This window comes from Chrysemys picta, chromosome 12, assembly GCF_011386835.1.
Source record: "Chrysemys picta bellii isolate R12L10 chromosome 12, ASM1138683v2, whole genome shotgun sequence".
In the NCBI taxonomy this organism is placed as follows: Eukaryota; Metazoa; Chordata; order Testudines; family Emydidae; genus Chrysemys; species Chrysemys picta.
This window is the reverse complement of record NC_088802.1, coordinates 19,542,059-19,554,034: the sequence shown is the minus strand read 5'-3', so window position 1 is coordinate 19,554,034 and position 11,976 is coordinate 19,542,059. Positions and strand designations below refer to the sequence as shown.

General features: G+C 44.5%; 1 protein-coding gene across 1 annotated transcript; it reads right to left on the bottom strand.

The window, feature by feature from the left end:
• Positions 1-1,018: 1,018 nt before the first annotated feature.
• Positions 1,019-1,915, bottom strand: LOC135974512 (olfactory receptor 14A16-like). The gene has a single exon (XM_065562942.1). The coding sequence runs from the start codon at positions 1,913-1,915 to the stop codon at positions 1,019-1,021; it is 897 nt and encodes a 298-aa protein (XP_065419014.1).
• Positions 1,916-11,976: the final 10,061 nt, after the last annotated feature.

The following is an 11,976-nucleotide window of genomic DNA, read 5'->3' as shown; positions in this document are numbered from 1 at the left end:
CCCCGATGCTTCAGAGATTTAAAAAATGCTCCCAGAATACACTGGGTGGGGTGGGGAGGAATCACTTCCTGATCCCTGCCAGTGGCCAGAGGAGACCCTGAAGCATGAGCTTTTGGGAACATGAGACATAGGCCACAACTGAGCCCCAGGGCTGATGAGCCCTACCCCCGACCATCACAAGCAACCCCATCATACAATCCCACTCAGACATGTGTCCAGCTCTATCTTCAATTAATTCAGTCATTGGACCCCCAGAACTTCTATTGTGTGGCTGCTCCAGAACCTTGCCCCGCTGGTGGTTAGAAACTTCCCTGTAATTTCTAGCCAGTCTCTCCATCTCCCACACGCCCGAATGTACATGTGAGCTAACACAGTCTGGTCTCTTCTCCCCCTCCTAGTGGTTAGGCCATGAATGGTGGTTTATAAGACAATGGGCCCAGTCCCCAGCCGGTGGCAATGGATATACAGCTCCACTGGAGGCAGTGGGTCAGCTCCACAGATGCTGCAATTAGATTTTGTGCCACCAAAGTCAATGGAACTACACTGATGTGTTGAGGATTTACCCCAAATGTCTTCTCACCTACCCCAGACTTACACCAGTCTGACTCCTCTGGTTCCAAATTAAGCAACTCCCTGATTTATACACACATGCAAGACAATTCCCATCATTCTTTTCAGTGGCCATGGAACAGGCGCTAGTGGCCAAGCAGTGTAATGTGTATTGTTTTGGCACAGAATTAAAGTCTGATTGCTCTCATGCACACAATTTACACCCATTTACTCCACAACTGGACCAGATTTTCTACTGGTGTAAATCACACCAGCGGCAGTGACATCAGCGGAGTTAATCTAGATTTGCATTGGTGCAACTAGGTCAAAATCAGACGTGTTTGTGTGCAATCTGTGTGGTTATGAAAATAACTTTAATGAATAGCTAAAGATACTACATAAGCACACTTTAATTAGAGAAAAACAGAAAATTAATTCTTGGTGAATTACCTACACCCAGTCAGTCTCCTCAGGGCAGCTTTGATCTCTTTTTCCTCATGCTGTAGATAATTGGATTCACGATTGGTGGCAATAGGGAATAGAGAACTGCCACCACAAGATCCAGAGCAGATGGGGAGCTGGAGGTGGGTTTTAGGTAGTCAAAGGACCCAGTGAAAACAAACAAGGAGACCACAGTGAGGTGAGGAAGGCAGGTGGAGAAGGCTTTATGTCGTCCCTGCTCAGAGGGGATTCTGAGCACTGATTTGAAGAGCTGAACATATGACACAATCATAAAAACAAAGCAGCCTAAGACTAAACACACACTAAATGCAAGAACCCTAACTTCACTCAGATAGGAGTCAGAGCAGGTGAGCTTCAGCAGCTGGGGGATTTCACAGAAGAACTGATCCACCATGTTGTCTCCAAAGAAGGTCAATGCAAACGTGTTCCCGGTGTGTAGTACAGAGTGGAGAATTCCACTGATCCAGGCACCAGCTGCCATTTGGACACAAGCTCTGCTGTTCATCATTGTGTCATAGTGCAGTGGTTGGCAGATGGCAACATATTGGTCATACGCCATGACAATGAGAAGGGAAAAATCTGCTGTCACGAAGAAGAGGAAGAAAAAGACTTGGGCAACACATCCAGCATAGGAAATGGACCTGGTGTTCATGAGGGAGTTGGCCATGGATTTGGGGATGGAAACAGAGATGGAGGCAAGGTCTAGGATGGACAGATTCATCAGGAAGAAGTACATGGGGTTGTGAAGGTGGTGGTCGAAGGCGATGGCCATGAAGATAAGAAGATTCCCCACCAGGGCTGCCAAGTAAATCACTAGAAACCCCGCAAAGTGCCAAATCTGCAGCTCCCGAACATCAGAGAATCCCAGCAGAAGGAACTCGGTCACGGTGGTTCGGTTGGACATTTTCTTTCTCAGGATATCGTGTGATGGTTGCAGAGGGAGGGACAAGAGCAAGGGCCAGGATTAGATCAGTAAAATAACTCTCCTTTTGTGAAAACCACCTGAATTTCCTTGAGTCAGACGCTTAGCTTGTGAAGATTGATGTAATATGGGAATGAGGATGGGGAAAACAGTCCCACTGACTCCAATGGAGTTACTCCTGATTTACACTGGGGTGAGAGAAAGTAGAATCAGCTCAATGGACTCCAGTGCAGTGACTACTAATTTACACCAGGGTGATGGAGAGGAGAATTAGGAATAATTGCTTTTGAGGTATTTGTATATCTCTGCCACCCAAAGGTGGGCGAACTCTGTATAATGTTGTATAAATGTTACTATCCTCAGTTTACTGAGGGGAATCGGGTGTCTGGCTGGCCACATTCTGCTGTTAGGGGCATTGCTGCGAATGTGGGGTAATTTCACAGCATGCCATGGAATTACTCCCCATTTATACTGCCCTAAATGGGAGCAGTATCTCGCATGGAGGTGACCAAACCTCAACCATAATTACGCGGTAAACTCTAATCATGAATAGAGCTCAGCAGTCCTGATGCCCTGTCCCTTCTTCTAGACAGATTTCCATGCTCGCTGTAAGAGACAGATATTCCAGCTCCCCTCCTGCTTCTCTAACCACTCAACTAAACTCCCTCCCAGAGCTTATAAGGGATCCCAGGAGTGCTGACTCCCATTTCGCTCCCTGCTCTAACCAACTAAATCCAACACCTCTCCCGGAGCTGGAAATACAGGCCAAGAGTTCTGGCTTTACTCACTGGACTCAACTCCCTCCCACAGCTGGGAACAAAGTGAGGTGTCATGACTCATAGTTTCCTCCTCTAGCGTGTACATTAGACTGCATCTCAGCCCCTATCCCAGTGACTCTCCATTGCCATCAGGAATGATTGCTGCGAGTGACAATGGAGAGTCATTGGGCCAGTGAACGCAAGTGAGAGTGATTCTCCAGCATGGTACTTGGAGCACTCACCTGGTGTCTGGTAGAGCCAAGTTCTGGTCCCTGATCCAATGACTATTTAATTATTGATACAAAGTGGAGCAGCTTCAAAAGGAGAGACTGAGACAGTCTCATTTCAGAACAGCCCATAGCATAGCGGCTCAGGAACCCTCCTGTAAATTGGGAATTCAAATCCCTTCTCTTCATCAGTCAGAGGGAGTCTGAGTTTGTCACTGGCCAGACGAGAGCCCTAACCACTCAGCTTTAAGTAATGAGGGGTGCCAGTCCCACAGTCTTTATGAGAGACAGAAATAGAACCCCCCAGTTCTGGCTCCTCTACACACTGGACTGAATTTCCTCCCAGAGCCGCATATAAAACTCAGGAGTCCTGGCTGTCATTCCTTGCTACTCTTACCCACTTCACCCCACTCCGTTTCCAGAGCTGGGGATTGAATCCAGGCTCCTTGTCCCCACTACTGCTAACCCACTTGACTCAACTACCTTTGCAGCAATCTAATAGACAGATGAAACAATAATCTGAGAACTAGACACAAACTGATGCTAGATAGATAGATAGATAGTTTGATAGATCTAACAACAAACTAACAAAGAGACACAAGTAAGAAAAGATACAGAGAGTGAGAGAGAAAAACAGAACGAACCCAAACTAACAGGTAGATAGAGAAGTATAAACAAACTAATATAGAGAGAAAAGTATAAACAGACAGATAAACAGAAATAACAAGAAACTAATGTATACAGAGAGAAAAGCAACAACGAGCTGATAGTGATTGTCAGAATTTTTGGACAATTTTAATGTAAACCCTCGATCCATTCTAAAAACTATGTGTGTCAAATTGATTAATTCCCCCACTCCCAATAGAAGGAAACTGAGGCACGAATATTCTGCCCCCTCTTTCCTAAGGTAAATGCTTTGGACTGCCTCCGTTTCCCTTGCCCAAATTGAGGTAAGAGTATAAATATGAAAAAAAAAATCTATTGGCACTTACAATTTCTTCCTTAAAATGCCACTCTGTAACTCACAAATATATTTCATAGCAAGAGCAAACTTACGGTGCCGGTGTGTGTGGAATCCTCCCAGACTGAGATGTCTTTTCTCCTCCATCTACAGACTGCAATTGGTTACCCCTCTCTCTCTGCCCCATGCACACCGCTCTATCGATCTATCTCTCTATCTAATGCCCTATCACTGTATTATGAGAGGCTGTTCCCCCCTCATACTGAAGCTGAGCTGCTGCAAATACAGTGAGATCTGTGCTCTCTGCAGATGAGCTGTGTGTCAAAAATGTTGGGGCTGCAGGAAGATGATTTATCCATGTCTGTTTCCTACGGGTTTGTCGGACTCACTCACTGGAGCCCTCAAGGGCCCAAAGGCAAGAATTAATTTTCTTGTCCTCTAGTTCCCTGGAGAGCTTTCAGAAACTAAAATAATCATAATTAAAACAAGGCAGCAGGGTCTTTCCCCTCCCACCCTTTGCCTGTCTTTCTACTGTAAGCTCTTTGGAGCGGAGACTGTGTCTTACATAATATAAAGGGCTTCTCATATCAGGTGCAACTATCAGATAATAAATTAATTATTAAAAAGCTAAGGGTCAAGGTGTCCTGAGATTTGATCCCAACTATTCCCCTGACTTTGTTCAGTCTCTTCACTGCTCCATTCCTCAGTTTGTCATCTGTCCAATGGGCATAATAGTTACTTGGAGGATAATTCATAATGAGTGGTGATGGTGGGGGGAAGTCGTTTTTGGTTTTATGAAAACCTGGAAACGGAAAACATTTTTGTATATTTTTTCAGGTTTGGGGGGGAAAGTTTTCAATATCAGAAATCTTTTCCCAAAACTAGAAAATATTTACCATATAGTGGCATTTTTACTAGAGAAGTTTATTGAAAAACAAACACTTTTCAGACTCCAGTTTCATTTTTTTGCCCACCCCCCATCCAAAAGCAATATTATGGGATGTTACAAAACAATGACATTTCCCATAAAAATATAATTTTCATTTTTGACCAGCTTTAATAATGAGTAATTAAAAGTAAATTAAATGCATGTGAGTTGATGTGAGTGCAACATTCATTGCAATTTTATTTGACAGCATCTGCTTGTCATAGGAATTGTCTAACTAGGTAAGAGGTTTTGACTATCCAGTCCAGTATTCTGTCCCTGATAGTGGCCAGTACCACCTGATTCAGAGGAAAGTTTAAGAGGCCCCTTAGAGGACAGTTCTTGAATTACCTGCCCATGGCGGAGTCTCATCATCAGCTTGTGAATGGTCTATGGTGTGAGGAAGGTGAGTTTCTATCCCTCATAGAGTTTTATCTACTCCAAAGTAACTGCATGCTCTCATTATCCAGATAGGCTGAAATATTCAAAGGAATATACTGGATTTGTGTGTCTAAATGCCATTGTCTTTTGACAGGACAGGAGTGCCCAGCTCCATTAATCCTCTTTGAATATCTCGCTTAGTTTATTATTAATTACTTATTTTGTAGATTCCATCACTGACAATTTTCAAATCAAGATTGGATGTTTTACTAAAGGATCTGCTCTAGGTATTATTTTGGGGATGTTCTGTGGGCTGGGTTATACAGGAGGTCAGATTAGACAGTCACTATGGTCCCTTCTGGCCATGGAATCTGTTAATCTAATTTGATCTCCACCAAAAATAGGAACAACATTTTTCCAAAAATTGACAAAATGGTAGATTTTTTAAAAAAGATTCTAAATGTCTATGAATTAAAAAAAAATTCTTTAAATAATGGTGTAGGAGGATTCTGATCCTCTCTTCTGCTTTTGACAAGTTTTATTCAAATTAATTCCGGGAGATTTTAGCTGAATTAGGCAACACCTCAGGGTAACACAACTCAACCTCTCTCATGGTGATGTAGGCTATTTTGTGTTCATGGAGGGGCCAAAATAACCAGTGATTGGATTTTCAAGGTTGCCTATAGATATTTGGCCACCAAAATTCCAATTAGTTTTAACGGGAATTGTTCATTCCAGGCCCCTAGGTGAAAAGCTCCACTCATAGTTTTACGATCAAAACCTGCAACACTTTTCTGGTGGCATTTTTAAGGCTATTATTCAATATTTTTATTAACGACTTGGATAACGGAGGAGATAATATGCTTATAAAACTTACAGATGACACCAAGCTGGGAAGGATTGCAAACACTTTTGAGGACAGGATCAGAATTCGAAATGACCTTGACAAATTGGAGAATTGGTCTAAAATCAGCAAGAGGGAATTCATTAAAGACAAGTGCAAAGTTCTTCTCTTACCAAGGAAAAATCAAATGTTCAACTACAAAATGGGGAATCACTCGCTAGGTGGTGGCATTGCTGAAAAGGATCTCGGGGCTAGAATGGTTCACAAATTGAATATGAGTAAACAATGTGATGTAGTTGCGAAAAAGGTTAATACCATTTGGAGTGTATTAAAAAGAATGTTGTATGTAAGACACGGAAGGTAATTGTCCCACTCTACTTGGCACTGGTGAGGTCTCAGCTGGAGTACTGTGTCTGGTTCTGGGTGCCACACTTTAAGAAAGATGTGGACAGATTGGAAAGAGTTCAGAAGAGACCAACAAAAATGATCAAAGGTTTAGAAAACCTGACCTATGAGGAACTGTGAAAAGCAGAGGAATGTGATTTGACTTGAAAAGAGGACCAGCAACCTCAGTCTGTAGCACAATAGAAGAAAATTTATTTAAAATACTGTTTGAATGGTACCTCACACAACCATGTCAAATATATATAATGGGATTCTCTGATGTTCGGTGGCTCCGTATTTTACACTTTGTGCTGTTTCTAGGGATTTACCTGGTATCCCTGACAGGGAATCTCCTTCTTATCGTCCTTGCACTGCTTGACCATCACCTTCACACCCCCATGTACTTCTTCCTGATAAATCTGTCTGTCTTAGACCTTGGATCTATCTCCCTCACTGTTCCCAAGTCCGTTGCAAACTCCCTGTTAAACACCATGTCAATTTCTTATGCTGGATGTGTTACCCAAGTCTTTCTCTTCATCTTCTTCACTGCGGTTGACTTTGCTATTCTCACCATCGTGGCCTATTACTCATACGTCGCCATCTGCCAACCACTGCACTGTGAGATGACAATGAACAGGAGAGCTTGTGTCCAAATGGCATCCAGTGCCTGGATCACTGGAATTCTTCTTTCTGTTCTGCACACTGGGAACACGTTTGCAATAACCTTCTGTGGGGGAAACATGGTGGGTCAGTTCTACTGTGAAATCCCCCAAATACTGAAGCTGGCCTGCTCTGACCTGTACCTTGGTGAAACTGTGGTTCTTTCCTTTAACCTATTCTTAGGGTTAAGCTGCTTTGGTTTTATATTCGTGTCATATGTTCAGATCTTCAAAATAGTGCTGAGAATCCACTCTGAGCAGGGTTGGCATATAGCCTTCTCCACCTACCTTTCTCACCTCACTGTGGTCTCCTTGTTATTTTGCACTGCTGTTATTGCTTACGTGAAGCCCACTTCCCTCTCTCCATCAGGTCTGGATCTTGTGGTAGGTGTGCTTTCTTCCATGGTGCCTTCCTCATCTACAGCACCAGGAACAAGGAGATCAAAGGTGCCCTGAAGAAACTAACTGGATGGAGGTTATTCATCAAAAATTAAATTTTCAGATTTCTCCCTTCACCATGGTTTCATTCTGTGTTTCCTTACTGATATAATCAAATGATGACATTATTGCCTCAATGGGAAGATGATGTCCAATCTTTTTTATACAAAATGCTTTGTTTACAGTGGTAATAATCCAGACTAAATTCACTGAAGTCAGTGGAGTTACTCTAGGTTTACACCAGTGTAAATCAGATAAGAATCGATTGATCGATCTAACTATAAATGGCAAAAAAAAAACCCAAAGGATTTTGCGTTTTTAACACAGAGTTAAGGTTGCCCAGTGATAGTTCAGACACAGTGTTCGAGCATAGGGCAAGCGCAGGTAGCGCCTGTCCATTGCAGTGACAAGGCAGAGCCTGAGTGTGGGTGTTACGGGTGTTGTGGGGCATCGCCCAAAGGGGGCAGAGTTAAGGTTATGTGGGCATTTCCATTACCTTATCTTACCTTAATTCTATATGTCATGGTTTTCTGAAGCTTGAGTTTTGCTAAACGGGACCTTCTGGATGGGCACGAGCTCTCACTGGAAGACCTTAACTCTGTTTCAGTGAAGTTTTTGGCTATTTAATTTTCTAGCTGTTTGAAGAGAAAGAAAAATGTTAGTAGGAGTAAGTGGTCCTTGTGTCAGCTGTAGATAGCAATGGATATGGAGGACAAGAGAAGCAAAAGGCTCTTTTCAGAACCACCACGTTTTTCTGGACAGGAACTCTATTCTGTGCCTGTCTGGGTTCCCCTCACATCGACCCCCAGAACCTCTCCATAAGTGCAGCACAAAGTCGGATGCATCCATCTGCCACATTGGATGCTCAGAGAAGTGGCCTGTTAATCTTAATTAGCTCTTCTGAGCTGAGTGAATACCGTTCCAGGAGATGGTGCAGCCAGAATCAATAGCTCCGAGAGGTGTGAACTGTATCACTCGTACCAGTCACCCCAGGGTCAGCCGGGTCTTCACAGTGTTGTTGGTGCACCCTTTCCATCTGACTCTTCTCAGCTTCACACACCAAGAGGCCACACTTCCCTGGACCTGGCACACATGAAAAAGTGTTAAGGGAGACAGGTTAAGCCCCCCAGAAGGACAAGGACAAATCCCTCAAGATCACGTGAGGGGATCAGGTAGTGTTGGACCCCCATAGATGGATTGGAAACCTCCAGATATTGGCACATACATGGGAGGGGAATGTGGGGCTTTCAGGTGCCCCTGTCCCCAATATTCCCCCAGGCTGCTGTCACTCACCCTCATGTTCCCCTTCCCAGTGCCCTACCTCTCCCAATCTCCTAACCCCCAACCTGTCTCCTATCCCACCTCCTCATTTATCCTGCTCTCCATAATCACCCCTCCTCTCACTGCCCCCAAAACTCCTCTCTTCCTTTCCCACCAACTCTTCCGCCCCCAATCATCCCCCCTCCCAGTGAGCGTGTGTATGGGTTATTTATTTTCATTTCAAAAATAGTTTCGGCACCTTCTCAATATTCAGCTGTGCTCAAGAGATAGTTTCCCAAGATTAGATACCCTTCAAGAGAGGCAGATCCCTCCTGTTTTTAGGCACAGATTTCTGCCCAGGGTTAGATTTTGACTCACAGGACCTAGGTTTCTTGGCCAGAACATTCTCCTTTCATCAGCTATGGGGCTGCAAGTCAGAAACAGTTTCCAACCACCTCTCGCCAGGCACATGCACAGTGCAATCCATTTGGCGTGACTCCAACCACTTCAAAGGCTGACACGCCTAACTGAGAATTAAACACTGTGGCTAATAACGCTGTCACTTTATTTCCCCCTGAGTGTCAGTGGGTGGACTGCACTCTGCTGAGTTGGCCCTTGAGCTTTGGAGACCCTGCATGAGGATCTGAGCCCCGGTTTGATCTCTCGCAATGTACAATGAATCAGCACCAAAATGCACCAACTGTATGAAAAGTTAGAAATACTCATAGACTCATAGACTCATAGACATTAAGGTCAGAAGGGACCATTATGATCATCTGGTCTGACCCCCCGCATGCTGCAGGCCGCAAGACCCTTCCCTGGACTCTACCGTTGAAGTCCCCAATCCTGTGTTTTCGTGACTTCAATCGGCTGAGACCCTCCTGCTAGTGATCCCTGCCCCATGCTGCGGAGGAAGGCGAAAAACCTCCAGAGGCTCAGCCAATCTACCCTGGAGGAAAATTCCTTCCCGACCCCAAATATGGCGATCAGTAATACCCCGAGCATATAGGCAAGAGTCTCTAGCCTGACCCTTGTTGGCCATTATGCTGTTCATGTACCATTGCTTGGTTTTCCTTGGCTACTATGTTTTATCATTAAACCATTCCCTCCATAAACTTATCCAACTTAATCTTAAAACCAGACAGGTCTGTCGCCCCCACCGTTTCCCTCGGAAGGCCGTTCCAATATTTCACCCCTCTGATGGTCAGAAACCTTCGTCTAATTTCAAGCCTAAACTTCCCCCCGGCCAGTTTGTATCCATTCGTTCTCGTGTCCACATTAGTACTAAACTGGAATAATTCCTCTCCCATCCTTGTATTAACCCCTCTGATATATTTAAAGATAGCAATCATATCCCCCCTCAGCCTTCGCTTTGTCAGACTAAACAACCCAAGCTCCTCTAATCTCTTTTCATACGACAGGTTTTCCATTCCTCTGATCATCTTAGTCGCCCTTCTCTGCACCCGTTCCAGTTTGAGTTCATCTTTTTTAAACATTGGAGACCAGAACTGCACACAGTACTCCAAATGAGGTCTCACCAGCGCCTTATACAACGGAAGCAGGACCTCCCTATCTCTACTAGATATACCTCGCCTAATACATCCCAAGACCGCATTGGCTTTTTTCACCGCCACGTCACATTGCCGACTCATAGTCATCCTGCGGTCCACAAGGACCCCTAGGTCCTTCTCCTCTTCCGTTACTTCTAGCCAATGCGTCCCCATCTTGTAACTAAAATTGTTATTATTCGTCCCCAAGTGCATCACCTTACACTTTTTACTATTAAATTTCATCCTATTTCTGATACTCCAATTCACAAGCTCATTCAAGTCTCCCTGCAGAGTATCCCTATCCTCCTCCGAGTTTGCAACTCCTCCCACCTTCGTATCATCCGCAAACTTTATCAGCCCACTCTTGCAATCGGTCCCGAGGTCAGTTATAAATAGATTAAATAAGATGGGTCCCAAAACCGAACCTTGAGGCACTCCACTAGTAACCTCCCTCCAACCCGACAATTCACCCTTTAATACGACCCGCTGCATTCTCCCCATTAACCAATTCCCTATCCACCTCTGGATTTTCATATCGATCCCCATGTTTTTCATTTTAACCAATAGTTCCTCATGGGGTACTGTATCAAACGCTTTACTGAAATCCAGGTATATTAGGTCCACCGCATTTCCCTCATCTAATAAGTCCGTTACTTTCTCAAAGAAGGAGATCAGATTCGTTTGGCACGATCTGCCCTTTGTAAAACCATGCTGTAATTTATCGCATTTGCCATTAACTTCAAGGTCCTCAACTAGTTTCTCTTTCAGAATCTTCTCCAGCACCTTGCACACTACTGATGTTAAACTAACAGGCCTATAGTTACCCGGGTCACTTTTTTTCCCTTTCTTGAAAATAGGAACCACATTGGCTATTCTCCAGTCTAACGGGACTACCCCCGAGTTTACAGATTCATTAAATATAGTCGCTAATGGGCCTGCTATTTCCCGCGCCAATTCCTTCAATATTCTCGGATGAAGATCGTCCGGTCCACCCGACTTAGTCCCATTAAGGCGTTCTAGTTTTGTTTCTACCTCGGATGCGGTAATCCCCCATCCCGTATGCCCCTCTGTAACGGTGCTAGTATCCCTAATACCTTCATTGGCCTCATTAAACACCGATGCAAAATATTCATTGAGATATTGCGCCATGCCTAGATTATCTTTAATCTCCTCTCCGGCTATAGTCTTCAGCGGTCCCACTTCTTCTTTCTTTGCTTTCTTCCTATTTATACTCCACTGCAATCAATTGATTTCCCTCTCAGTCACCCTGGTGTAAATCAGGAGTAACCCCACTGGAGACAATGGGGCTGATTCCCCCATCACTCATCTCAGGGGTAGTCCATGGTGTTACACTGGAGTATGTCTGGTTTCAGGGAGAAGAGATTCAGGCCCTTTGACTCCAGCCTCTGATGCATCCTCCACCCCCTGAACGCTCTTACTCTAGTCCCCGGGTGTCTCCTTCCCTCTGCTACACACAGCCCAGACCTGCAAACAACCCCCTAGCCCCTAATCCCCTTCCTCCCTTCTCACAACCCTCCACCTCACGGACGCTCTTGGTCCCTGTTTTTTGAGAGTCCCCCTCTATGGCCCAGAGCCTATTCTCCACCCACAGTTCCTGACTCAGCTTCCTCAGGGATTCCTGTTGAACCCCTTTTC

Coding starts and splice junctions, on each gene's coding strand:
- LOC135974512 (XM_065562942.1), bottom strand. CDS start 1,915: ATGTCCAACCGAACCACCGTGACCGAGTTCCTTCTGCTGGGATTCTCT.